Here is a 27,860-nt window from a genome sequence, read left to right on the forward strand (position 1 = left end):
CTGAAGGAGCTTCTAAATGGCCCAATGGCTGGCCGCGCGTACTCCAAGCCCGCCCCTGCCTCCGGGTGGCGTCTTGTGGGTGGGGACTCTCGACGCCACGCCCCGGGGGCGGAGCCAGGCGGCAGCCGCGCCGCAACCGCGGAGGTAGGGGCGGGGCGGGCTCGGGTGTCAGAGACCGAGCCGCAGGTGGCGGCGGGCGCGGGGCTCGGCCAGAGCTCGGGAGGTGAGTGCTGTCCCCGGGACCCCCCCAATACCCTGGCCCGCGCAGCCCCTCATGCACACCGAGCCCGGTAGCCCCGGAGGCCACTGGGGGCAAAGGCGCGGCGGGGCACGAGGGATGGCGAACTGGGGGTGGGGGGCTGAGCGGGGGCCCCCCCCCCCCCGGCCTCCCAGCGGCCATCGTCGACGGCCTTTGGAGGGAGATGGGAACCCCTCTCCACGTCCCCCGTCTCCTGGCCTAGAACCAGAGCGTGCAGGAGGGTGGCTATGACGTGAGACCCCTCCCCAAATCCCTTTATTCTAAGCCTGGATCTGGGTGTAGGTTCCAGGGTTCAAAAAATGGGGGTGCCGCTCTCCCTCCAGTCTGGGACCCAGGATAGCCGAAGTGGAGACCACTCTCAATTTCCCTCTTTCCATCTCTGGTCTGCAGACCCCTGAGGACCGAGATGGAAGGACCCCCTTCCTTTTTTTCTCCACTGTAAACCCTGATCAGCATGGAGGAGGAGCTGGGGGTCCCCAGGACCCTCTTCTAGACTGCTCTATCCCAGTTTCTTACTGCCAGGATGAGGTGGGGGGTGTTTCACTGGCATCTTTGGCAGGGACCCCCAAAGTTGGAATTCTGGGGAGGGGGCCAGTGTTGGGCCCCTTGCCTGACAGGGCCTGGTCAGGCCAGGCCTGAAAGGGCCTGGAGCATGGACTTGGGGGTGGTCCCTGCCTCAGTGGGGGGTGGGCAGCAGCATCTGTTCTTGGGGATTAAAATAAATCGAGGTAAATTAGGATCTTGCGGGAGGCTGGCTGCGAGTGGGGTGCGGAGGAGGGTTGTGGGGTGGGCGGCCCCTCCATCTGTCTCGAATCTGGGAGTTGTCTGCCCCAGCCGCAGTGGGGACCAGGAGGCAGCTTTGATGGACCTGCCTCACTGGTGACCTTGGGCAGGTGACAGCACCTCTGTGAGCCTTGGTGTTCTCCTTTGAAAATGGGGATGAGGGCTTTAGAAGCTGTATTCTACAGATTCTGAAAGCCATACACCCTATCATGTGGCAAACTCTAACTGCCCCCCTCGCTTAAGTTGTCAGTGGCTTGGGGGTGAGAGGGCAGGGGGTTTGGAGACACCCCCCCCCCGACTTGCCTTGCTGGCCTCTGAGCCTCAGTTTACTGCACTGCAAAATGGATTCGTGGTCACTCTGGCCTTGCTGGAAAGGCTATTCTCCCAGACAGACACATGACCAAGCTGCAATGGTTGAAACAGGGGCTCCACTACCCTGGTCTTACCAGTGGGACTGCCTGGGGCACACCCTGACCCATATATTGTCACCCACGCCAGGAGCGAGCCAGTTCCTGGGTGGGGTCGCGGGTAGGAGGAGGTTGAAGCCACCAGGCCAGCCTATTCCGACTCTGCAGTGGGCACAGGGGTGAGTTCAGAACTGGGTGTCCAACACCCCCAGGTTCAAATGGATTCTTCCCATGTGTGGCTTTGCCTCCCCGGGCCTTGGTGTATTCTTCTAGGGAATGGGCTGGATCCCCCTCAGAAGATCAGAGGAGACGTGGGAAGATGGGTGCCCTGTAAATACAGACATGGTCATTAAAACAGTAATTACAATATCAGTGATCGTAAATGGGGTCATAGCTGACCGGGAGCAGGGAGGAGAGAGAGGAGTCGGCCAGGGTGTTGTCAGCCGTGTCTCTAGAGCCCGGCAATTAGGTACACAGTTGGTGCTCAATAAGTGTTTGCCAAATAGATGACAAAGAGGGAGGTGCCTAGTTGGGGAGGATGGAGAAATTCCTGAGCTTGACAGCCTGGTCACTGTGTGACCAGGGGCATGTGCCTCAGTTTCCCCATGGGGGTGAGGGCCAAAATGAGACACTGCCTCAAAGTGCCACTGTAAGAATCAAGCCAGACTGTGTAAAGGTCACTCACTGGTACCTGGGCCTAGAAGAGAGGAGATTCATGAGAGGACAGGTCATTGAAATGGCATGGCCAAGAGGCTGGCTAGTGCCTGGGAAGGAAGAGAAAAACCTCAGACTGGCCCCACTGTGCACAGGCTGGAGTCTGGGGGAAGTAAAATGTCAGGGACTGTTTCATAGGACCCTGGAGGCGTCGAGGTCCAGGGAAGCCCAAGGTCACAGCACGTGAGGTCAGGGGCTCTGGACAGGTGGCTTACAGCCAGGAAGCTCTGCCATCTGCTGACTCCATCCCTGTCTTCTGTCTGCTCCCTGGGCCTGCTCACATGCCTCACCTGGTGCAGAGCTGTGGGTTTTTGGGATTTGGTGCTGGGGAAGCAGGATCTCCAGGCAGCGCCTGGGGCTGGTGTCAGGCACCCCGTGGAGGACTCTTCTCTGCTCTGGGCAGCGGACAGCCTGCTGTGTGACCTTGGGCAAGTCCCTGTCCATCTTTGGGCTCTGCCCTGGTGCTCTGGAGGCCCAGAGTCCTGGGTTCGAGCCAAACGATTTTCTCCATCAGATACAGAGGCGACTGTGTCTTGGACATAATACTTTCAGAGGCCCAGGATGAGCTTTGGGGTAAAGGAATACATTTTAAATACACTTTAATACCAAATATTAATATATTCATCTCTGTGCCAATGTAATTTGTAACATATAGTTTAAGTGCCTTTTTTTTTTTTTTATGTAATTAGAGGAAGGGGGCCCATGGAAGTTTTCATGCAGCCCTAGGTTTGAGTCTTGACTGTACAGACATGAGCCTATCCACTCCCCTCTCTGAGCCTCGGTTCCCCCTCTGTGAAGCAGGAGTCCTTAACCCACGCCCAGGGGTGGTGGGATGTGAAAAAGGTTAGCCCGGGACAGACGCTGTGTGTCACCTGCTATTATTTCATCATTGTCATCATGATTATTATCTGCTAGGTCCCAGGCTGGGGGCCCCAGGCTCAGGTGCCTCAGTTTACCTATCCATGGCCAGCCCCGTTCCCAGGAAGTCCCAGGGGTGCTGGCCTGGTGGGGGAGGTGAGATGGCAGTTGGGCGGTAGGCGGGGCAGGGTAAGCTTCCTGTCCCCCACGCACACAGGCCTCCGCTGGGTTGGTGCTCACGGAAGTGGCAGGGGCCGCGTGGCCATCTTCTCGTGCCCACCCCGTCTGTCAGGGGCCCCGGCTCTACTCGCTGCCCCGTCTGGTGAGTTCCTGCCCTGTCTGGAGGTCCCCATTGCCCTTTCTTGCCCCTCTAAGGAACAGAAGCCTCCCCCCCCCAACCCCCTGCCTGGCCTGGGGTTTCCGAGGGAAGCAGCAGGTGTCATTTCCTGGGCCGGGCAGGAACCTGTGGCGGGGAGGGGAGGCCACTCTTCGCTCTGGCCCCCTGCCCTCCATTACGGTTCTGAGTGACCGGGCTGGCCGTGGGGCAGTAGAGGGGACACGGAGACCCAGAGCCACCTGCAGTGGTTCCAAACAGGAGTTCTTTGGCAGACAGACCAGGGACAAAGTCACAGGTTAGTGAGTTACTTCTCTGTGCCTCAGTTTCCTCATTGGTAAAGGTGGGACCGGACCCCATGGTGTGGTTATGAAGGATGAATGAGCTGGTACCTTTTGGGGGGTGTTGGCTACAGCGCCACGCACATAATGACCTTCAGTATATAGTGGGGGAGGGGCCGTCTACCAGAGTTGTGAAAACTGTAGTGAGATCCCCGGTTTCTGGGGAACTTGGGCCCACTGGCTCTTCAGATCCTCTAAGAAGCATCTTCCTGAAGAACTTTCCTTACCTGTGTGGTCCATTATGGCAGCCACCAGCCCCATGAGGCTACTGAGTCCTGGAACAAGGTTGGTCCCACTGAGGAGGTGGGGGGTTCATGGTATTTAATTTTACTTAGTTTAAAATTAAGTCAGCACATGAGATTAGTGATTCCCATATCGGTCAGCGCAGCTCTAAGGGATTTGGATATTCTCAGGGCCTAAATCCCAGCCAGAAATGAAGACATACGATGGAAAATGAGGGCTTTTCCCCCTTCGGTTGTCAGCCCAGCAAGCCCTCCCCCCACACCAGAATTTCTTCAGGGACAGGGTCGGTGACAGTTTTCTCAGGGGCCCGAACATCACCCAGCCCAGGGTGGTCATTAGGAATATTTGTGGAATCAAATAATTTTTTGCCTGGTGAACTCCTATTCATGCTTCAACCCCCCAACTCCCATGTCCACTCCTTTGGTCCAGGCTCCCACAGCCCCTTCTTCCATTTGGCCCAGCCCTGAGCTTGCAAGGCTCGTATGTCTGCGTCTAGCTCTATGCCCCTAGACTGGGGGCTCCTCAGGGACCAGACCCAGGAGTGAATCATCTCACAGACTCTGACATTGTCCTTGTCTTGTGGATACATGGTGGTTGCCGGGTAACAGAAGTCAGTGAACCTGGGGCTAGAGGACAATGGTTCAAATTAAACTCACTTTCAAGATTAGGTGAACGGAAGCTCAGTGAAGGCAGCCTTGTCCGAGGTCCTTGCTTGGTCCTTTCCTTGTGAGACCCAAGAAGTTTTCCCATTTACGGTCACCAGCCCTGTCCCTGCTGACACTGTGCCTCCAGGGCTTCCAGCTGCTGCTGAGCTGCCCGAGGGGTCATGAATTATGGATGAGGCCTGTGGGCTCCTGTGACAAGCCCAGCCTCTAGAACGTGCCAAGGACACCAAGTGTCCCTCCCTTGCCAGGTGGCTTGGCCCAGCCCCCTCTGCAGGGAGGCCTGGATTCCCCCAGCAAGACCCCTTCTAGGTATTCCCTCTTGTTTTGCAGATGGGGAAACTGAGGCACAGAGCTGGATAGAGTGGCTCAGATATCAGGTGAACACTGGCTTTTGGGAGTCAGGGTTGGGACTCATGGGGGCACCATTGCCAGATGGGTCATCATGGTGAGGGGTAAGCTCTCCGTTCCAGGAGTGTGCATGGGGCGGGGACTGTTGTAGAGGGATCAGGGAGATCCCAAGGGATCCTTGGGGACACTTCAGGGACCCCAACCCCCATGTGGCTGATCACAGTCCCAGTGCCCATCTCTCAGCAGACCCTTTCCCCACAGGAGCTGCCCAGCGTGGAGCTGAGTGCTCTGGTCTTGATTCAGCTTGCCCAGGGTGCAAATCTACTGGCATTTCCTGTCTCTGTAACCTTGGCAAGTGGCTTCCCCTCTATGGGGGTGGGGGGGAGGGTCTCGGTTTTCCCATCTGTGAGATTTTCTGCTTAGGCTGGAGCTCATCCAGTACTCTGCCCCCCAGTGAACTCTTATTTGAGCTTGAAAACCCCAACTCCCATGCCCCTTCCTCTGGACTAGGCTTCCCAGCCCCTATTCCTCTATCCAGTCCAACTCTGACCCCGTAGGACTTGGGGCATCTATATCCAGATCTGTCCCCCTAGAATGAGGGCTACTTGGGGGCCAGGCCTGGGGATGAATCATCTCACGGGCCCTGGCATGCTCCCAGGTTTGGGGCTTTTGGTTCCTCCTCCATCCTCTCTCTTCCTCCTCCACGGGGAGGACAATTGGAATCTCCCCTCCTTAGACCCAAGCTGGCCATAGCTTTAGATTTGCTTCTCTCTTTGGACAGGCACTAAACAGGAGCCTGTGGGGGTCTCCACAGAGGGCATCAGGATGTCGTATTTTGGGGAGCATTTTTGGGTAAGTAAGACCCACTTTTATTTTGATGGGGGCTCCTGGAAAGGCTATGGGGCCTTTTATGGAGATGAGGGGACTTGGCGGCTCAGGGGCAGAGCCTTGGACAGGTGAAGGTTCTGTGACTCCTAGAAATTAAAGTGGGAGGAGTCAGGCTGGGTTTGAATCTACACCCTCCCACTTCATGGGCCTTGTGACCTTAAGCAAGTCATCGCTTGGACAATGGGGAGACCAAGGCCCAGAGTAGGATTCTTTTATTTCAAATTGCCCGGTGAGACAATGCAGCATCAGGGCTCGAATGCCGGGCCAGAGTAAACTTCCAGGATCCAGGGTCATTTCAGCCAGCGAATTTCCACATCTTTCCTATTCTGGAGAGTTGGGGGTTTTCTTGACTTGGCCCCTAGTGGCCGCCTCACCCCTCTGCCTTCCAGTCTGAGGAGCACATACTGTGACCCAAGAGGGCTGAGACAAACTTGTTTTCATTCATTCATTCATTCCCTCCCTCCCTGCCTGCCACTACCACTCCACACCCAACCAACTGAGGAAGGTGCCACAAAGCCCCCAAGAGGCTTCATCCTGACTCTGACCCCAAGGAGCTCGCAATCTGGGAGACATAGAGCCAGTCAGAAGTCTTTAGCCCTCCAGGGTCAGGGCTGGGCTCAGCCTTGGGGGCAACCAGAGGAGGGGTCAGGACATGGAGCTATGTTTCCTCTGGGCTTTGAGGGCTGAGATTTTCCAAGTTGTAAGAAAGGCATTTCAGCAGGGGGAATAGCCTGAGCGAAAGCCCAGAAGTGTGACACGAGTGACCAGTTGAGGGCACAAGGACTTCTCTTACAGGCCCAGGCGAATGGAGAGCCACAGAGGATGTATGAACAGAAGGGTCTAGGAAGGACCAGGGCTGTAAGCCCCTTCCCCAATTGGGCCCTGAGCTTGCCAGAGAAGAAGCCTGTTGCTAGGCAACTGGTTGCCCCTGGCAACAGGCCTGTTCCCTCCTTTTCTCCCTCCCCAGCTGGGGCTCCTCTTACTGCCACTTGTTTTCTTAAAGGGGCCTCACCCCCTTGCCACCTGCAGGGAGGCCTATGGGGTGAGGGCAGAGGGGGGATGGGGCCTGACCTCCACCTTCTGCCCAAGGGTTGGATTCCCTGGATTTGTCTCTGAGTGTGTGACCCCAGCAAGGGGTGCTTCTCTCTGAGCCCCCTTTTGGTGCCTCTAGGTAAGGGGGTTGACTATTCGATGATCAATTTGTTGCCCACATTTTGGAACCCTGACAACGGCACCTACATTTATTTTAAAATCTGTTTAATGGCGTGAGGCACCTACATTTATTTTAAATTCTTTTTAATTGCATGAGGCATTCAAGCTTGCTGCAGAAAATTCAGATCAGCAGAGAGAAAATAGAAGCCACCCACAGTGCACTCCCCACCCAAAGATAGCCTGGTGCAGGGCTTTGAGTTGAGGATTTGATCTGGGCTCTGCTGAGAGCCCTTGGGCAATTGATTTTGTGTCGGCAAGCCTCAGTTTTCCCATCTGAGAAAGGGGATGAATTCCTGTCTCCCTAGGTCTCAGGGAGTATCCTGGGATGTCTGTCACCGGCAATGTTTCTTTTAATCAATTGTTTGTTATCAGTGACTCTTTAGCTGGGTGGCACTGGTGCCCTGGCTGGCCCGAAGGAGGTTCCAGTTAGGGGACATCAAGCTGGATAGGGATGCCCCCGTCCTGCTGGGCCGAGGCAGGAGACCTTGAGGGTACTGGGGAGCCATGGGGGAAGTATGAGCAGGAAAGGGATACGATCAAGTTGTGTTAGAAAGATCCCTCTGGGGCTGGCATAGGGGCGAGACTGGAGTCCAGAGGTTCTGATAAGAGACACAGACCCAAGACAGCCCCTCCTAAGACCCTCGCTGCCAGCACAGCCTGAGAGAGGCAGATATCACTGGGGGCCTTGCCAGGTCTGGGAAACAGGCCAGTGGTTGGCTCCAAGTCAGCCCCAGATGCTGGCCTGGGCGGCAGTGCCTGGTGCAGCCTTACCCAAGGATCCCCTGGGTGGGGTTGTGGGGGGGTGGCACTGGGTCTGTTTGCTGAGCCCTCACCATGGTGCCAGAAGCCCTGGGTTCAGCACTGTCCCAGCCTCATCTCACCAAGACCCTTCGGAGGTGGGTACTGTCATTGGCCCCCTTTGTCAGATGAGGAGACTGAGGCTCAGAGAGGGGAAGTCACCAGCTCAAAGTGACCCAGTGTATAAAAGGAGGCTCTGACACATATTCCTGGGGAGCTAGAGGGAGCAACGCTGAACATTCAGGGAAGTGAGAGTCTGAGATAGTTCTTGAAGGGGGTGGGCCTGGAAATGATCCTTGAGAGGTGGAAGGATTTGGATGGGTGGGAAGAGATGTAGCCTGGTGAGCTGGTTTGCAGGAACAGCCCAGGCAAATATACTGTGGTAGGAAGGCACAGCCTGTCTTTGGACTCCTTGCCATTTTATGGCGAGGCCAAGAGGACTCTAGGAGATGAGGTTGGAAAGACAATTTCAAGATAAGGGCTTTACCCTTAAGCAGCTGGTGGGAAATAGGGAGCTATCAACGATTCTAGAATGAGGCATGACCTTTGGGAGATTTGAGCTTCAGGCTGGGTTGGGTCTGCCCATCTCTGCCTCAGTTTCTCCATTTATGTAGCAAGAGGCTTTATCTTGTTATGGCTTCTAGTTTCAGCCTTCTGGTTTCCAGGTAAGTGGGAGGGTAAACTCAGCAGGTTGGAGGAAGATGGAGGAAACCACTATTAACAGAGGACCTAATCACTTCAGTGATTTGTGTTGGACGGTAAATAATGCTAGATCGCCCCACAAGCATCTTCTTTTGGTCCTACTCACAAGGCCTGTTTGATGCTAAGATGTCTCCAGTTCGCCAGCTGATCTCCCTTTTTGATGAAAAGCTCAGTGTTCAGACGTGATGCCTTTCACATGTCACAGGATCTGGCTGGGATAAAAGCAGTTGTTGCCTTATTTTTCCCTATTCCTTTCATTATGGCATCAGGTCCAGGGCTTCCAATTAGAATAGTGGTAAAAGTTGCCTTTTTAAGTTAACATATTTGGAGAAGAAATGAGCAAAGTTAACACAAAATGTTAACTAATGCTATTAATTAGCAAAAACTAGGGTTGCCTTTGGGAATTTGGGGAGCCATGATGTGGATCACCTTGGTGTTTACTTCATCTTCATATGAATGGTGGATGACTTCCCTGTCCCATCTTAACATGAAGCCACTAAAACTTCAGAGAGGGACAGTAACTTGCTCAGATCACACAGCACAGACCTTGCGTCCCCCACCATGATGGCCCCAGGACTAGGAGGATAGAGGTTTGGTGGGAGGCACCCGGATAGAGGCCCTCTTCCCAAAAGCCCTAGGTGACAGCAGAATAGCTCATTTGTTCATTTATTCAACAAACTCCAATCCCCTTTTTGACCTCACCCTATACTGGACATTGCTGGGTCCCTAGAGAGGCATCAGACCCAGACTGTGCTCTAGGGGGTCTCAGAGAGGGTGTTTCTATGTTAAAGGGAAACACAAGAAGGGTTATATTGGCTCACAAAGGTGAAACGTTGTAGAGAAATGGGGCTTTCAGGCTTGGGTTGCTCCAGTAACTCAACTCAACGTACTTTTTATTCAGACTCCATCAGGTTCAGCTTCTTTCCCAGTATCATGGTTTCCACGTGGCTTCCAATATCTTCTATGCCCCCATAATTCCTCATTTATGGAGAGGCGCAGACAGAAAAGCTGGGTAAGAGATTGACTGAGACAGAAACAGAGGCAGAAAGACACAGAGAAACATAGAGAGACAAAGAAACAAAGGGACAGAGACAACCCGCGGAAGAGAACATCTCTCCCTCAACCATGGGACAAAACCTCCAGGCTTCTCTCTGATTGGACCAACGTAAGGCCCACGAACCAATCCTTGTAACCAAGGGGATAGGCCACAGGCTGATTGGCTCAGGCCTGAAGCAATCCCTGCTGCCAAGGGGTTGGGCTTCTGCTGGTTGGCTCCTCTGGCCATGCCCCCGTTGCTAAGCAACTGTGAAGTCTCCTCCAGCCCTTTACTCAGTCTCCGCCCCCATCCCCTGCAGGGTGAGAAGAACCATGGCTTTGAGGTCCTGTACCACAGCGTGAAGCAGGGGCCTATCTCCACCAAGGAGCTAGCCGACTTCATCCGGGAGAGGTGAGGTCCCCATGCTCCGCCCACCCTTGGCCACGCCCCATACCTCCCCTACCTCGTGGCTCCGCCCTGGCTCCTCCCCATCACTCCCCTGCCCAAGCCACTACAGCCACTCCACATCCAACCCGTTTGAACGTGCTGGAAACCAGGGGTTCTCAGCACTGTCAGCCCCGATGCCCGCCTGTCAACCATTCTCGGGTTTCTGACGCTCCCTCCTGAAGAGATAATATGACCTACTTACAAGGGGAATTTTGAAAACTCAGTTTCATACGATAGAACGCATGTATGATGAAGTCATCTCCATTCTGGCCCATAACTGCTCCGACATCCATATCCCAGAAAACAATACATTCAAACTGTCAGACAGCCTCTGCATCCCGGCCGCTCACTAGCTGAACGCCCATTAAATCCAAGCAGAGTTCAAAAGATTATAACCAGGTTTTTCTCTCTGTGGTTGTTTCGCAAGACCTGTCCAAGCTGTACAGGACAGAGGCATCGTTTTAAGAGCTACGGCTCAGACATTTGAGATGAGGAAATTGAGACCCAGGGGGAATGGAGTGTCTCCCAAGGAGGCCCAGAACCTTCTGCATCTTTTCTCTGTTCTACTCAGGGCCACCATCGAGGAGACCTACTCAAAGGCAATGGCGAAACTTTCCAAACTGGCCAGCAATGGGACCCCCATGGGGTGAGTGGGCTGGAGCTGGGCTGGGAGGTCACCGAGTCTAGAGGGTCCTGGGGTATCAGGAACCCACTCTTGGGTGGACATCTCTTCACACAAGTGATATGTAGACTAGGGAGTCAACCCTCCCTCACTTAAGGGGCTCAATAGACAGAGGAAAGTAATTCATTCATTCACTTACTACCTCATTCATTCATTCAACTCGTATTTACTGAGTACTTGCTGTGTGCCAGGCCCCATTCCAGGTACTCGAGACGCAGCAGCAATCAAGACAGATAAAGCCCCCAGTCCCCTTCATGCCCTGTTCATGCCATGTTACCTGTGGGGTGTGTGGCAAAACAGGTGTTAACTGCAAACATGAACAAAAGTCCTTTCCTAGAGTGAAAAGCTTCAGGAAGAGGATGAAATAGGAGCGTGAGAGGCCAGGTGCTTCCTCTGGCATTGGGCTTGGTTCCGTGAGCTGAGACCTTAGTAATGAGATGGAGCCAGCTACAGGGGTATCTGGGTCAGAGACCTGGGAAGGCAGCTCAGCCAGTGCAAAGGCCCTGAGGCATCCATAGAGCAAAGAGGCTGGCGTGGCTGCAGGGCCTGGGTGCCCTTGAGTATCAGCTAGGGCTTGGAGTCCAGAGTGAGGACTCTAGGGCCTTGGGGCCTGGGTTTAAATTCCAGCTCTGATAACTCATTTCCAAAGGGGCCTTGGGTGAGCTCTGGAGGCTCCTATGCTTCTGTTTCCCCATCCGTCCCAGGCCTGCCTTGTAGTTGTGGTGCAGGTGCTTAGCAGGGCCTGGGCACAGTAGGTGCCTCTCTGAGGGGACCCTGGGGGGTTGGAGCTGATGGACCCTGGATGTGCCCTGTTTCCAGGACCTTCGCCCCACTCTGGGAGGTCTTCCGCGTCTCCTCAGACAAGCTGGCACTCTGTCATCTGGAGCTGACCCGGAAGCTACAGGACCTCATCAAGGATGTGCTCCGCTATGGCGAGGAGCAGCTCAAATTGCACAAAAAGGTGTGTGCTGGGGGGCACTGCGCAGCCAGGCGGAGGGGGAATGGCAGCGGCTGGAAAGATCTGGGAACTTCTTGGGGTTTTGACCTTCCTGCTCCTGGTGTGTTCCTCTGGGAAGTCTGTCAATTCCACATCAAACCCAGACTCCCACATACCTGAGCACCCTCAAATTTTCATACTCAAAATTCTGGACCAGGGCTCTGCGAACGATGGGCCACAGACCAAATCCGGCCTGGTTTTGTAGAGCCTGAGAGCTAAGAATGGTTTTTACATTTTTAAATGGTTTGGGGAGTGGGGGATTGCGTAGGGGGAATCAAAAGAAGAAGATTTCATGGCAGGTAAAAATTACATGACCCTGTGCTTGCTTTGGCAGCACATATACTAAAAATTACGTGACCCTTGGATTTCAGTACCAATAAATAAATTTTTTTTTTTTTTTTTTTTTTTTTTTTTGCCCAGAGCCATACCTATTCCTGTTTAAAAAAGGGAGTTGGGGGCTCCTGGATGACTTAGTTAAGTGTCTGCCTTCGGCTCAGGTCATGATCCCAGGGTCCTGGGTTTGAGCCCCACATGGTCTCCCTGCTCAGCAGAGCCTGCTTCTCCCTCTCCCACTCCCCCTGCTTGCGCTCCCTCTCTTGCTGTCAAATAAATAAATAAAATCGTTGGGGCACCTGGGTAGCTCAGTGGGTTAAAGCCTCTGCCTTCAGCTCATGTCATGATCCCAGGGTCCTGGGATCGAGCCCTGCATCGGGCTCTCTGCTCAGCAGGGAGCCTGTTTCCCCCTCTCTCTCTGCCTACTTGTGTTCTCTGTCAAATAAATAAATAAAATCTTTAAAAAATAAGTAAATAAGGGGGCACCTGGGTGGCTCGGTGGGTTAAAGCTTCTGCCTTCGGCTCAGGTCGTGGTCCCAGGGTCCTGGGATCGAGCCCCGCATCGGGCTCTCTGCTCAGCGGGGAGCCTGCTTCCTCCTCTCTCTTTGCCTGCATCTCCACGTACTTGTGATCTCTGCCTGTCAAATAAATAAATAAAATCTCTAAAGTTGGAAAAGAGAAGGAGGATTCTTCTTACTAGAATTAACTGTCCTTTAAAAAAAAAAATAAAAAATAAAAAATAAGTAAATAAAGTCTTTAAAAAGAGAGAGAGAGAGATCATGACCTGAGTCAAAATCAAGAGTCAGACTTTTAATTCACTGAGCCACCCAGGCATCCCTACCATGATTTTTTTAAACTGGGGGACAAGGACAGGGCGCCCAGTATGGAGACTACTTTAAAAAAACTGGGGGACAAGGGAGTTTTCTGTGGGTTGATACAGAATAATTTTGGGAATAGATTATTAAGCTGAAAAAGCTGAGTTAAACAGACATTGTGCCTATTTGTCATTTAAAAAAATAGGCTAGAACAAACACATTTGCTTGTCTATGTGCCGATTATTTCTAGAGACCTATCGACTCCCAGGCAGAGGCCTGGGAGCCTGGGGATCAGGGAGTGGGAAGTTTTTCCTGAGCTCATCCCTTAAAACTTTCTGCAGTAGGAATGCTGTGTAAATATTTCCTATTCAAAGAGCTAGAAGTTTTTAAATTAATAGGATACTCATAAAAGGTACTCCGTGGGATCGGGAACCCCACAGAGTGTTTGGGAAGCTCGGAATTTCACGTTGTGCCCTGTGGTCTGCTCAGGTCCTGCACCCCGGAGCGGTGCGGTGCGGGCTTCAGGTGCTACCCGCGCTCCCCCTTTCCCACCCCTGCAGTGCAAAGAGGAAGCCGTGGGTACCCTGGACGCTGTGCAGGTCCTCGCAGGTGTCAGCCAGCTCCTGCCCAAGTCCCGCGAGAACTACCTGAACCGCTGCATGGACCAGGAGCGGCTGCGGAGGGAGAACACCAGCCAGAAGGAGATGGACAAGGTGGGTGTGCCCATCATAGGTCCCCAGCTGCCCTGCGCCCTCGCAGGTCCAAGCGATGTGCCCAGGGGTGGCGGGGCTGCCTTTGGGAGTATGAGAACATAACCCAGAGCATTGGCCATCGAACCTAAATCACACCCTGGGCGCCCCAAGCAGTCTACTTGCTGGATGATGGGTCCCCGGGGGGGGGGGGGGGGAAGAAATGCCCCATGTTTCCCCTCCCGCCCCTGTCTCCTCCCTGTGCCTCATAGGCAGAGACGAAGACAAAGAAGGCAGCACAGAGCCTGCGGCGCTCGGTGGAGAAGTACAACTCTGCCCGCGCTGACTTTGAGCAGAAGATGCTAGACTCGGCTCTGGTAAGAACCAGGCATCACACACAGTCCTTGGCCCAGGATCTACGGGCCTCAGAAGTCTAGGACCTCTGAAAACCTCGACTCCCAGGAGCCTCAGAATCACAGGTTTCAAGCCATAGGATTCTAGAGCCAGTTAACTGTTGGGATTGTTGTTGGCGTTATTATTTCAAAAGCCAAACCTTTTTGTGCTTCAGTCTCCCCATCTGCAAAATGGGAATAGCGATAGTACCTGCTTCCTGGAGTTTTTGTGGAGATTAAACGAGGCCCTACATGGGAAGTTTTCAGACTAGTACTAGGTGCCTAGAAACCACTTTCGAAGGTATTATTATTTCTATTACTATTTAAAAATTTGTTTGTCTGTTTGAGGGGGAGGGGCAAAGGGAGAGGGAGGAAAAGAGTCTCAAGCCATCTCCACACTCAACGTGGAGCCCAACAGGAGGCTCCATCTCAGGACCCTGAGACCATGACCTGAGCCAAATACAAGAGTTGGATGCTGAACTGACTGAGCCACCCACATGCCCCTATTTCTATTTTTATTGACAAGGTTTTTGGACGAGGTAGGACAGGGTTTATTTATTTATTTTTTAAAGATTTTATTTATTCATTTGACAGAAAGAGAGATCGCAAGGGGGCAGAGAGGCAGGCAGAGAGAGAGGGGGAAGCAGGCTCCCCACTGAGCAGAGAGCCCGATGTGGGGCTCGATCCCAGGACCCTGAGATCATGACCTGAGCCGAAGGCAGAGGCTTTAACCCACTGAGCCACCCAGGTGTCCCTAGGGCAGGGTTTAGAAGCTGAGAGTCTACTGACAGTTCATGGTGAAGGAAAGACCTGGGTTCTGTTCCAGCCTCCATTCTGTACTGGCTCTGTCCCCTTTTTTTTTTCTTTTTTTTTTAAACTCTCTCTCTCTCTCTCTCTCTTTTTTTTTTTTTTTTTTTTTTTTAGGATTTTACTTGTTTATTTGTCAGAGAGAGTGAGAGAGGAACATAAGCAGAGGGAATGGGAGAGGGAGATGCAGACTTGCCGCTGAGCAAGGAGTCTAACACGGGGCTCGATCCGAGGACCCTGGATCATGACCCAAGCTGAAGGCAGATCTGGCTTAATGACTGAGCCACCCAGGCGCCCCAGCTATGTAACCCTTGTATGAGACACTATACTTCACTGTACTTCTCTGGGACTCTGTCTACCCAAATGTATAAAAAAGCAGATTGGAATCTCAGGATTAGGAACCAGATTTTTTTTTTCTCCTGATTTTGCAACTAATAGTTGCAAATGAAAGAAACCTTCATTCGAACTGACAAGGAAGATTTATTTATAAGTTCAGGAAACTGACAAGTTTGAGGGGAGAGCTTCAGGCCGGGCTGGATCAAGTTACTTAAGTGGTGTTGGCAGGAAGCTGTGCCTCTCTGCTTTTCGAGTCTGTTTTTCTCCCTAGGGGCTTCACTCCCAAGTAAAGATGCCCTCCTGGGTGTGTATAGGGGTGTGTGTGTGTGTGTGCATGTGTGCATAGTAAAGTGGTCACCAGTAGCCCCCACATGAATCCCACCAACTCACTGACTCAGGGCGTAAAAATATCTAATTTCCCCTAGTTTAAGCCGAAGTCCCAGGTTAAGATGCTCCTTGGGGCTTCCCCACACCCGTCACTGAGACCAGGGGGCTGGAACATTCTGATTGGCCAGGCTGGGTCACCTGGCCACCCCTGGTGGCCTCCATCTTCCCACTTCCCTCTCCCCCTACCAATTCAGCGCTTCCAAGCCATGGAGGAGACCCACCTGCGGCACATGAAGGCACTGCTAGGCTCCTATGCCCACTCGGTGGAGGACACCCACGTGCAGATTGGGCAGGTGAGTGGCACCCAGGATGGGAGGCAGAGCAAAAGATACCAGGCAAGGGGCCCTGGAAGTGTAACCACACTTCCTTTACCTGGTCCAGGTGCATGAGGAGTTTAAGCAGAACATTGAGAACGTCAGTGTGGAGATGCTTCTGAGAAAGTTTGCAGAGAGCAAGGGCACAGGCCGAGAGAAGCCTGGTAAGTTGGGGCATCCGTGGGCGTCAGCTCTGGGGCCACAGCTGCAGGGAAAGAACAAGACTTAGGGCACCTGGGGGGGGGGGGCTCAGCCAGCTAAGCATCTGCCTTTGGCTCAGGTCATGATCCCGGGCTTCTAGGATTGAGCCCTGTGTTGGGCTCCCTGCTCAGCGGGGAGCCTGCTTCTCCCTCTCGCTCTCCTTCTGCTGCTCCTCCTGCTTGTTTTCCCTCTCACTCTCTTTCCATGTCAAATAAATAAATTAAATCCTGAAAAAAAAATACAACACTCAAGAGGCAGGAGACTGAACTTTCCCGCACCTTGGTGTCCTCATCAGAAAAATGGGCTGATGGCAAATTTAATTCTGCAGCCCACACAGGAAAAGGATTTGATGTCCCATTTATTTTTTTAAAGATTTTATTTATTTATTTGACAGACAGAAATCACAAGTAGACAGAGAGGCAGGCAGAGAGAGAGGAGGAAGCAGGCTCCCCGCCGAGCAGAGAGCCCGATGCGGGGCTCGATCCCACGACCCTGGGATCATGACCTGAGCTGAAGGCAGAGGCTTTAACCCACTGAGCCACCCAGGCGCCCCTTGATGTCCCATTTTTTTTTAAAGTATACTTTAATTATCTCTACACCCTACATGGGGCTCCAACTCATGACCCCAAGATCAAGAGTCACGCGCTCTTCCAGCTGAGCCAGCCAACAGTCCTTTGATGCCCTATCTTGTATGTAAATCTCTTACAACCAGGTACTGGAGAGGCCTTGAATGCCAGACCCAACTGTTCTTACTTTACCCTGAGGGCCTGAGGGAAACACTGAAGATTATTGAGCAAAGGGCCAATTAGAAAAAAATGTCCAGGGATGCCTGGGTGGCTCAGTTGGTTGGGCAGCTGCCTTCGGCTCAGGTCATGATCCCAGCGTCCTGGGATCGAGTCCCACATCGGGCTCCTTGCTCAGCAGGGAGCCTGCTTCTCCCTCTGGCTCTGCCTGTGCTCGCTCTCTCCCTTTCTCTCTCTCTGATAAATAAATAAAATCTTTAAAAAAAAAAAAGAAAAGAAAAAAATGTCCAGATGAGGGATTGGGGAAGGATTGAGCGTAAAACTTTTGGGGTCAGATCTGGGTCTGGGTCTTTTCATCATTGCTTGCTATGTGACCTTGGATGCTTGTCTAGACTTCTCTCAGTTTCTTCATCTGTAAATTGGGGGTGATAATAATCCCCATCTAATGAAGGTTAGTAATTTGAATGTTAATAATGAATGAATAATAATGTATGTTATTATGCATTATATAATAATGATGTACATTATAATGTACATAATGTACATATAATACACATAATGTATATATATATAATGTATAATATATACATATGATGTATATGTACATGTATAATGTACATAATGTATAATAATTATATACATTAAATAATAATGAATGTTTAGTAATTTGATGCAGGTAAAGGGAAAACTGAAAAAAAATTAAAAAATTAAAAAATAAAAGGCAAACTGTGTCCCTAACATACAGGAGGCATTTAATAAATGCTGGTATACAGTTTCTATCCCCAAGTCAACCACAAACAACTATCTTTAATCCCTCCTGTCTCTATTAGTCGGCCCTAGCCCAGGCTGTATCTCCTGGTGTGGGGCCTCACTCTTGGTTTTCATTGGCCCCAGATCTGCTCCTGCTCCTGCTCACATACCCTCCATGGCTCCCCATCACCTTTGAAGAGAGTCCCAACCCCTCATCTTGGCACTGAGGTTCAGCCCACTGCACAGACTCATTGTCCATCCCCTGACCCACTCAAGTGCCTGTGAGAATTGCTGGAAGTAGAAAAAGTAACTCAGGCATCATCCCCTCTGGTCCATCCCACAGTGGGACCAGAACCCGTGGCCCACCCCCTCCTGACTGTCTCTGGGGCTTGTTCAGCATCTCAGCTTGTGCATGGGACCCTGACTGGCCTTGAGCTCAGACCCAGGTACCATCATGACTCCCAGAGTGCGCTGCTGTCCTGCCCAGGCCCGGTCTCCCAGCCAGGCTGAGTTTCTCAATCTCTTTTATCTCAGGGCCTCTGGATTTTGAGACATACAGCGCGGCTGCCCTGCAGGAAGGCAAGTACGTCTGGGCCTGGGTGCCCAGGCTGGACGGTGGGGTTGAGCGAGGCAGATCTGAAGGGGAAGGGGGCACCCCCAGGGCTCAGCGGCAACCCCCTCATCTGTTCTCAGCAATGAAACGTTTGCGGGGAGCCAAGGCCTTTCGCCTCCCAGGACTGAGCCGGCGGGAGCGGGAGCCACCTGCAGCTGTGTGAGGAAGCACCCCCCTGCCCAGCCCTGGCCCAGGCTAGCCCGGGATCCTTCCCCCTTCCCAGGCTAGCCTATCCCAGAGGTTCCCTGCAGAGGGTACCCCAGGAGAACCTCTATCCCAGGCTAGCTCAATATTCCCACTGCCCAACCTAGTCCAAAATTTTTCCTTTGCCACGGCTAGCCCTATCATTTCCCTGCCAAGGCTAGCGCCTACACCCCCTACTTTTTCAAGCCAGCCCTCTGGACTAGCCCCAGGGTTCCTCCCCTGCCAAGCTGTTTGAGAACACCCTGAGCTCAGTTAACTGCAGACTCAGTACCCCACACCCCTGCCCCAGGCAAACCCCTGGGCCCCATCACCTGGGGGACTAGCTCAGGACAACATCGCAGCCCAAGGGCCATGTCCAGCGTTGGGCGTCAGGGGCGTGCAGATGAGGTGGGAGAGCTGACCTGAACATCTTTTTCTCCGCCTCCAGAGACTCCCTGGAACCCGATTCAGGGGTGAGTATCATGGGAGGGGCCAGGCAGGGCTGCACGTGGGAGGGGTTCGGTCCCACCTCGGGGCTCCCAAGCCTGGAAGCCAAGCCTGGAGCTCAAGGAGCTTCATCTCATCTTGGCTCCAAACTCCCATGAGCCACGTGGGAGGGACTAACATCCCCACTTAGCTTCAATTTGCGGATTCAGTCTTACAACCTCGGTATAGGCAATGGTGTGCTCTGTTTCCTCAAGATCCTGGCCGCCCCGGGGGAAAGCGGTTGTGCCATCTGGGCTGTTTTCAGGGCGCAGAGGTGGGAGGGGGCGTGGCGGGGTGAGAGGAGAGGTCCTGTAGCCGGGAGCCTGACTCACTGCTTATCCCCCTAGACCTGTCCAGAGGTGGATGAAGAAGGTTTCACTGTCCGGCCTGATGTGACCCAGAACAATATCCTCCTGGTGCCCCTGGGGTTGGGGGGCCAACTGTCGGCACAGCAGGGACAAAGCTCGGCCCACAGGAATCCTTCCCTATGTCCCTCCTGCGGGGAGCCTGCGGTGTAGACAGAGCAGAATCAAAGAAAGACACCTGCCTTGTGGGGTCCAGGCTGAGCAAGAAGGAGTGAGGGGCAGCCCAGAGGACTTCCTAGAGGAGGGGGGACCAGTGTTGGGGTTTAGCATCTGAATGAGAGTTTGGGGTTTGCTTGTGCAAAGACTTGGAGCAAAAACACCATCGGGCAAGGCCAGGGTGACAAGTAGGGAGAGACGGGATCCTGTAGGGCCTTGAAGGGTGTGAGTAGGAAGGGGCGGGTTTGAGGGCTGAGCCGAGGGAGACCCCCATGCTGGGATCAGCTTGGCCCCTTGACTGTTGCGCACGCACGGTGGAGCCCACCCGCTTTTCCTCCAGTGACTCAGACTTCGATGATGAGGAGCCCCGCAAGTTCTATGTGCATATCAAGCCCGCCCCTGCCCGGGCCCCTGCCTGCAGCCCCGACGTGGCTGCTGCCCAACTCAGGGCCACGGCCGGCAGCCTCATCCTTCCTCCTGCCCCAGGGGTGAGGCATGGGAGGGGTGTTCTGGTTGGGGCAGGTGGGGCTGGCAGGATGCACCTGGCCTGATGCCATCCACTTTGTCCACAGGGCACCATGAAACGCCACTCTGCACGTGAGCAGCCTGTTAAGGGGTCTTTGGTTTGGGGAGGAGCACGTGGAAGGGAGGCTGGGCCTGGAGCGTGAGTGTGGGGTTGAATCCCAGCTCTGCTGTGTGATTTGGGGCAGGCTGCTTACCCACTCTGACCCTCAGTCTCTTCCAGAAAATGGGGTCATTATGTGAATTAAATGAGAGCTGAAGGAAGGAGCTGGGGCCGAGAAAGAAGCCAAAACCTGGAGACAGATTGGCTTAGGCTCAAACTGCTCTCTGCCTGACTTGCTGGTCACCTTGGGCGGCTGGCTGGACAGCCCCAAGCCTTAGTCTCTTGTTCTGTGCCAGCGGGGGTGAAGGGGTGGGTGGGTGGAGGGGAACAGTAGACAGGGTGACAGGAAGGCTCAGGGAGGTACATCTCTTGTAGGGGATGCTGCCAAGAAACCACAGAGGCCTCGATCTGCCCCAAGAGCCAGCAGGTGGGTCCTACAGGGGTGGGACATCCGGCCAGCGTTGAGTGGGGAGGTGCGGGTCACCCCCAACTCCTCTCTCCTCCTCTCAGCCTGGCAGGGAGCTGAGAGCATGCTGTTTTTGAGGAACCACTTAGTCATTCATTCAGTGAACATTTATTGAGCACCTGCTGTGTACTTGTGCAACTCTGAGTTCATAAACGTATGCCCAAGACAGGTCTTCCTTCCCAGATTCGCACTGTAGTGGCTCAGATTTTAGGAACAGCCAGTAAGCTAGAGCATGTTCCAGACTTCCAGGTGCTGTGAAGAGATAGAGCAGGCGATGTGGTGGAAGGTACCAGTGGGCAGCTTCAGCTGAGAAAGCAGAGGGCAGGGGCAGGGGGACTTTGAGCTGAGCCTCGAAGAGAGCAGGATGTGGCCTCGGGGAGAGACAGGGACACAGGGAGCTCAGGAGTAAGAACAGCCTTGTGCAAAGGCCCTGAGCGGGGAGGGGGCATAGGAAAGACAGAATCCATCCCTCCTGTCCACTTCGTCCACAGCTGTGCTGAGAAGCTACAGTCAGATGAACAGTTTTCCAAGAACCTCTTTGGGCCGCCCCTAGAGTCGGCCTTTGACCACGAAGACTTCACAGGTGATGGGGGCTTTAGGGACACAGGCTTGGCTAGCAGGAGGCTGGGTGGGGCCATTGCCAGGGTAGACGGGAGGGTGGGCCAGGCGGGAGGGAGCATTTGGGGGTCCTGTGTGGGTCACTGAGAATGCAGACTGGCCAATGGGATGGTGGGCGGAGCCACAGCGTGAGTGGGCCAGGCCTTTGTAGTAGTGTAAGCGCCCTGTGGGTGGATGGGCGGAGCACCAGTGGAGATGGAAGCGACCAGAGGGCGTGGCCTGAAGGGGGGTGGGTGAGGCTTTGAGTGGGCGTGGCCGGCAGGAGGAAGGATGGGGCCTCCATGTGGGCGGGGTCTGGAGCTGGCACCACCACCCCCGCCCCCCCCCCTCCAGGCTCCAGCAGCCTCGGCTTCACCTCCAGCCCCTCACCTTTCTCCTCCTCGTCGCCCGAGAATGTGGAGGACTCCGGCCTGGACTCGCCATCCCACGTGGCGCCTGGCCCCTCCCCGGATTCCTGGGTCCCCCGCCCGGGCACCCCACAGAGCCCACCTAGCTATAGGGCGCCGGCCTCCGAGTCAAGGGGGACACGGTCCCTGCCAGCATCGGACTCGCCACAGCCCCTCGCCCCATCCCCGGGTCCCTGGGGGCTGGAGGCTGTGGCTGGACGAGGTGAGTCCAGGAGTTAGAGTTATCAGAGCCCGGGGTGGGGAAGACTAAGCGCCTGCTCAGTCCAGGGCCTGAGCCGGGTACTGGGGACACAGCCCAGAACCCTCACCCTTGCAGGGACAATAATGAGATGGCTATTTAACAAGGCGAAGGTGGCAGGTGCCTGGTGAGGGCTCAGAAGTTTGGAACCTCCCTGAGGAGTGATCTCTGAGCTAAGATTTGATAGAAGTGAGGAAGGAGCCATTTAGATGTGGGGGAGCGGGGCCTACACACACACACACACACACATACGCAGGAGGCAGGTCCTGTGCAAAGGCCCTGGGGTGGTAGCGGACTAGGCCGGGTGAGGCTGGAACAGAGTGATGACAGGGAAAAGGAGAGAGTGTAGGAAGATGGGTCCGAGCAGGGCCTGGTAGTCTCTGGGAGTGATGTGAGTGTTACCCCTGGCAAGGCCTGAGCCACAGAGCAGAGGGCTGTGGGCAGAGCAAGGGCCTGTGACTCAGATTTCGGGAGCTCTCTATCCACCTGGGAGGTGGGAGCTGGAGATCAGGGAGGTGGGTGAGTCCAGGGAAGTCGTGATGGGGTAACAGCTGGGGAGAAGGGGGCATGCAGACACGAGATGGGGGAGGGGCGGGGGTGGGGTGGGGGAGGGGTGGAAGTGGGAGGATCAGGGTGGAGTGCTTGAGGGCAGCTGGGCATTCTTCCAGGGAGGGGCAGAGGGGCTGGGAATATGGGGCAGAAGTAGCTGGAGTGGGGGCATGTTGACAGTGGGCCTTTAGATGTCAGGTGGCCAGTAGAGCCCAAGTTCAGGGGAGGCCAGATTGGAGCATCCCATGGGCAGCTGTGCGAAGCAGGAAGGGAGGGCGCCCACGAGAGGAGAGGGCCCAAGGTGAGCTGGAGCAGGGCTGCAGGTTGGGAGGAAGAGGTGAGTTGGGGGAAGGGGGAGCCTGAATCAGTGGGCTGTGACCCCATGAGGTCCCTGGCAGTGGCGACAGGGGTGCTTGGCACCATCCTTGATTAGAGAAAGAGCCTGCTGGGAGTTGGATCAAGGGAGGCCCCCTGGGAAGTAAGTGTTGAACATGCGAGCAGATAGTCAAGTGGGGCTGTCTGAGCTTCCCTATAGAACTGGGGTTCTCCACTAGGCCAGTTCTGCCCCCTAGTGGGCACTAGACAATGTCACCCCTGATCTTGGATTGTCACCACTAGGGGGATGGGTACTAGGGACACCTGGCAGGTGGAGGCCCGGAATGCTGGTCAGCACTCCACAGTGCACACGATGGCCCCCCAGAAACTGCCCGGGTCCGCTGTGTCAGCAGTGCTGTTGAGAAGCCCAGGGGTAGAGAGGAGCACCCGTGGGGGTGTAGGTAGAGCAAGCATCCGTAGATGGAGCAGAGCGGGGCACCTGAGAGTTAGGTGGTGATTAGTGACCTTAGCAGGTGAGACTCAGACACAGGCTGGAGCCAGAGGCTGCGTCATACTCGCGGAGAGGATAAAGGTCATGGAATCACTGATGTTGGATAAAAACCCTCTGCCCCTGCCCCCCCACCCCGGGGCCATTCCCTCCCACCCCCAACCTCCAGAGCACCCAGCTCTGGCCCGCTTATCCCCAGGAATCCCTTATTGGGCCATCAGTCTGGTGCCTAGGAGGCTCAGGGCCGCGGATGACCTCTGCAGTCCTGGCCGGCACACTCTCTGCAGCCCCAAGACCTCAGACCCAGGGTGTCTCCCCCAAATAAGCCCGACTCCCAGTTTTGGGGAGAAAGTCCTTCAATGGGAAGGCCCGAGAGGCCCATGGCAGCATCTCGGCTGTACAACTGTCTGTCTCTCGCTCCCTCCCCAGACCTGGTGCCCGGGCCTGCTGACCCTGCAGCCAGAGAGGGCCTGGCAGCGCCCCCCCGGAGAGCCCGCGCCAGGAAGGTGTCCTGCCCGCTCACGCGCAGCAATGGCGACCTGGTAGGGTGAGGCAGCGACTTGGTAGGGTGAGGGGGCGCGGCTGGAGCCCGGCCTGGGGCGGGGGGCACCTCTGGTGGGGGCGGGCAGCATCAGGGCACTGCTCCCGGGCGATACAGCCTGACCTGTCTCCCTCCCCAGTCCCGGTCTCTGAGCCCCTCCCCGCTGGGCTCCTCCACCACCAGCACCCTTTCGGACCGGCCCAGCTTCTCATCACAGACGGCACACGGTATGGTGGGGCGGCCCCGGACCCCTTACTGGGCCTCGCTCTCACCCTCTCTGGCCCGGGTGGGTGGCTAAGTGAGGCATTGGAGGCCCTGCTGGCAGAAGGTGGGTTCTGGAGCATGGGACCTGTGCCCACTTTGTCCCTATTCCCTCTCCCTGGCCCTACCAGGAGTCTCCCGGGGACCCAGCCCTGTGGTCCTGGGCTCCCAGGATGCCCTGCCTGTAGCTACCGCCTTCACTGAATACGTCCACGCCTACTTTCGAGGCCATAACCCCAGGTACGCAGTGATCGGGGTACAGTGCCAACAAGGACAGGGACAAACAGGGCTCTCTGGGGCCTCTGGATCTAGGTTTCGGGAGAGACAGACTTGAGGTGTGTTTCTTGACCTGCTTAACAATGGACGGGCCTGGAACTCTGAGCCAAACAACCAGGCCCCTGTCGCGAGGGCAGTGGGAACCATGGAGAATATTAGAGCAGGGCGAGGCCTCGTTGTAAGCACAGGTTAGAGCAACTCCTCTGAGGTCGCTCTGCACATCACACCGAAGGGAGCGGGACCAGAGGCCAGGCCCTTGGAAGGCTGGGTCAGGGGTGAGTTGAGGGGCCAGGAATAATCTGAGGGCAGTGCCCAGCAGGGAAGACCTTAAGATCAAACCACAAATAGGCCTGAAACCCAAGGTCACAACAGTTCTAGAACTGAATGTTTTGCTTTGAGCTTCCTGGTGGCCTAGGGGTAAAGAGAGTTAGGGACTGGGCTCCTTAAGCCCAGTGTAGTTTCTTCCTGGTGCCTCGATTGCTGTCCAGGCAAGGACACAAGGAGGAGACGTTGGGAGTAAGAACGCTGGGCACGGTCAGGGCCTCGCTGTTCTGCGGGGCTCGGGAGCCGCTGGCTGTGGTGGGGCCAGGAGAGAGGGGAGGATGAGGTGCCAGCAGGGCCTGGAGCCAACACCGGGTCTCTTTACTCCCCCACCCCCCAGCTGCCTGGCTCGAGTAACCGGCGAGCTGACCATGACCTTCCCGGCTGGCATCGTGCGTGTGTTCAGCGGGACCCCGCCCCCACCTGTCCTCAGTTTCCGCCTCGTGCACACGTCCGCCATTGAGCACTTCCAGCCCAATGCCGACCTGCTCTTCAGGTACTGGAGGAGAAGTGGTTGGTGCGAGGTCAGAGGCAGGGGGTCCCAGAGGCTGGTGGGGTCTCTGAGGGTCCCAGAGGCTGGTGGGGTCCGGGAGCTCCCTGCCTGTGAATTCCAGCTCTGTCTCCCCGCATGTGCTGTGCTGGACCTGGGCAAATCACTCTCCCTTCCTGATCTCACTGTACTCTTCTTCTTCACTGCCCCCCAACCCCCCACCCCCCGTTTGGGGGGTGTGTAGGCATGCTTTACTGGGCCCAAGGTGAGCCAGGCAGTTCGCCTCTAGGAAGCCCATGGTGAGGGTCGTCGTGGATGCAGGGGGGACTTGGGTCTCCCGAGGGCTGGGGTGGTTATTGCCCGTCTCTGTAGTGACCCCTCCCAGAGCGACCCTGAGACCAAAGACTTCTGGCTCAACATGGCGGCCCTGACCGAGGCCCTGCAGCGCCAGGCAGAGCAGAATCCGACCGCTTCCTACTACAATGTGGTTTTGCTGCGGTACCAGGTGGGCCACGGGGAGGGGACAGGGGTCCGGCAGGGTGAGCAGGTGGCAGATGAGGAGGCCGGGGGGAAAGAAGGGGGGGGGGGGGGGGGGGGGGGGGGGGGGGGGGGGGGGGTGGATGTAGTTAGTGGGGTTAGGAGTTAGCTTATGTAAATTATGTAAACCTGTCGGAAGGAGGCGCTCTCCTGCCCTCTGCTGGAAACGTGGTGTCCTACACACTCTGATCGAAACTGGGAAAGAGAGAAGGCGCTCCAAGCAGTGGTGCAGGCAGTGGAGAGGCTGGGTCCGAAGGAGGTCGAAGAGTGCCTGGTGCAGCAGGACAGGACGGCCTAAGCTGTGTCCCCTGTCGTGTTCTTGCTGCTCCCAGTTCTCCCGCCCAGGGCCGCAGTCTGTGCCCCTCCAGCTGAGCGCCCACTGGCAGTGCGGGGCCACCCTCACTCAGGTCTCGGTGGAGTACAGCTACCGGCCCGGTGCCACGGCGGTGCCCACACCGCTCACCAACGTCCAGATCCTGCTGCCTGTCGGGGAGCCTGTGACCAACATTCGCCTACAGCCGGCCGCCACCTGGTGAGGGCGTGCAGGAGGCCGAAGGAGGCTTTGCATTGACCCTAGAACCCTCCCAGACCTCTCCTTGATGCAGCAGCTGAAGGGTCCACTGTAGGGCTGACCATTCAGTCGTGAGCGCCCCTTGCTTAGAGCTAAGGGGGACGTTATTAGCAATAATAATATTGGACACCAAGAGCTGCCTGTGTGTCAGGCATGTTCCACGTGCTCTACATACATGGACTGGCCCAGGGCTTTTAATAAGCCCTTAAGGTGGGGACTGCTGTCATTCCCCTTTGTGGGCAGGAAACTGAGGCAGAGGGAGCCTAAGTCACTTATCTGCGGTCACACCAGGATTTGAACCCAGCCACCCACTCTGGGCTCTTAGTTCCCCGACATTGCCTTTGTTTTGTACAAAAGGTAGCGCCTGCCACAAAGAAGCCAGATTTGAAGGACAAAACGCATTATCTAAAAATGCTGCAAGGCTGTGGGGTCCTCAGGGGCCAGCTCTCCATACCCCACATCCATTTTACAGGTGGGGAAACTGAGGCGAGGGAGAGGACCTGGCTTGCTGGGGTCAGGATGCTGAGAGGTGACCCAGCTGGGACCCTCACCTCCCAGTGTCCTCTCTGGGAGAGACCTGACCAAGCTTTTCTTGATGCCAGGAATCTGGAGGAGAAGCGACTCCTTTGGAAGCTACCAGATGTGTCTGAAGCAGGAGGTAAGTTATGGTTGTGCATGAAAAATCACAGGGGGTTTTGGATGGGAGGGGCTTGTTTAAAAAGGAGGAGAATTGGGGATGTGCTGGGGAGAAGTGTAGAGAGGGAGGAAAGCTTTATTAAAAGGGCTTTGGCAGAGCTGTGGGAGAGAAAATCTGGGGGCAGCCACAGCAGGTACAAAGGCCCTGCGGCAGAACTCTTTTGTAATTTACACATGACCCCCAAGGAGCCAAAGGAAAATGGTACAGGGTCTCAAGAGGAGGTCTGGAAGAGACAGATAGGGGCCACAGATCAAAGGGCTTGGGAAGCGGCTGGGGCATTGCTGACCTCAGGCCTCCTCAGGTTCTGGCCACCTATCCGCCAGCTGGGAGCCATGCTCGGGCTCCAGCACACCCAGCCCTGTGGCCGCTCAGTTCACTAGCGAAGGGACCACTCTGTCGGGCGTGGACCTGGAGCTGGTGGGCAGTGGCTACCGCATGTCGCTGGTGAAGAGGAGGTTTGCCACAGGTACTCCCCCCGCCTCCCCCTGTCCTGTCACTGACCACCTCTGCAGCCAGGACCGTGCCAGGCCCTGAGCCCCACCCCCTGCTTCTGCCAGGGTGCAGGGCATGGGGGCGGAAGGGGGGCGGGGGACAATGTTGGGGGAGGCAGGTGGGGGTTGGGCCCTGGAGGCCCCCGATGGTGGGCACAAGTGGGGAGGGCCAAAGGACCCCCGTAGTGTGTCCTCATGGGGACCCAAGGCAGGGAACTGAAGGTACACAGCCACACTGCCCCCACGCCATTCTCTTGGGGCTGCTGGCGCCCGTGGGTTGTTTGGAGGAAGATCTGGAGATCTCAGGGGAGGGGCAAGGGACGCTCCTCCCTTCGTCTCATGGGCACTGCCCCTGCAGGGATGTACCTGGTAAGCTGCTGAGCCAGCAGAGGCCCCCAGCTCTGCACTGAGTCCTGGTGCTCGCTGACTGACCCCTGCCTTCCTGCCGGACCCTGGGATCCCACCCCGGCCTCCCTCGGGGCCCTGACTCCATGGGGAGGAGCCCCACACCCAGCCTGGCAGAGCCGGGGCAGGGGGGGTCACTCCTGCTCAAGCCAATTCCCACGTGGGTCCTTGGACTTTTAATGTTCTTTGAATAAACTTTATTTTCTAATAAAATAAGGAAGCCTTTTCCGGCTCCAGGAAATTTCCTTCACATCACCAGA

At 55.4% G+C, this 27,860-nt stretch overlaps 1 protein-coding gene across 8 annotated transcripts; it reads left to right on the forward strand.

The window, feature by feature from the left end:
• The first annotated feature begins 158 nt into the window (after positions 1–158).
• Positions 159–27,825, forward strand: FCHO1 (FCH and mu domain containing endocytic adaptor 1). 8 transcript variants are annotated; one of them, XM_059389386.1, is made up of 29 exons: positions 172–223; positions 4,935–4,981; positions 5,214–5,303; positions 5,734–5,804; positions 9,908–9,999; positions 10,607–10,681; positions 11,537–11,678; positions 13,423–13,575; positions 13,824–13,928; positions 15,668–15,766; positions 15,855–15,951; positions 18,016–18,060; positions 18,175–18,253; positions 18,726–18,750; positions 19,111–19,168; positions 19,594–19,772; positions 19,857–19,881; positions 20,285–20,336; positions 20,867–20,958; positions 21,327–21,602; positions 23,440–23,552; positions 23,691–23,778; positions 23,944–24,052; positions 24,750–24,905; positions 25,272–25,404; positions 25,769–25,968; positions 26,610–26,665; positions 27,006–27,170; positions 27,554–27,825. In XM_059389386.1, exons 4-29 carry the CDS (start codon positions 5,778–5,780, stop codon positions 27,574–27,576), a joined length of 2,664 nt encoding a protein of 887 aa, XP_059245369.1. In that variant the 5' UTR covers positions 172–223; positions 4,935–4,981; positions 5,214–5,303; positions 5,734–5,777; the 3' UTR covers positions 27,577–27,825. The 8 variants fall into 8 exon arrangements, with proteins under 8 accessions (XP_059245370.1, XP_059245369.1, XP_059245373.1 ...); XM_059389388.1 differs by lacking the exon at positions 172–223 and adding an exon at positions 3,285–3,343; XM_059389389.1 differs by lacking the exon at positions 172–223 and adding an exon at positions 3,552–3,653.
• Positions 27,826–27,860: the final 35 nt, after the last annotated feature.

The sequence above is a fragment of the Mustela nigripes genome, chromosome 2 (genome assembly GCF_022355385.1).
Source record: "Mustela nigripes isolate SB6536 chromosome 2, MUSNIG.SB6536, whole genome shotgun sequence".
In the NCBI taxonomy this organism is placed as follows: Eukaryota; Metazoa; Chordata; class Mammalia; order Carnivora; family Mustelidae; genus Mustela; species Mustela nigripes.

Bases quoted from the DNA above. Each gene is read 5' to 3' on its own strand.
- FCHO1 (XM_059389387.1), top strand. From the start codon at position 5,778: ATGTCGTATTTTGGGGAGCATTTTTGG. The intron at 19,882-20,284 runs GTGAGCAGCCTG...CATCTCTTGTAG, and splicing joins CATGAAACGCCACTCTGCAC to GGGATGCTGCCAAGAAACCA. The intron at 20,959-21,326 runs GTGATGGGGGCT...CCCCCCCTCCAG, and splicing joins TGACCACGAAGACTTCACAG to GCTCCAGCAGCCTCGGCTTC.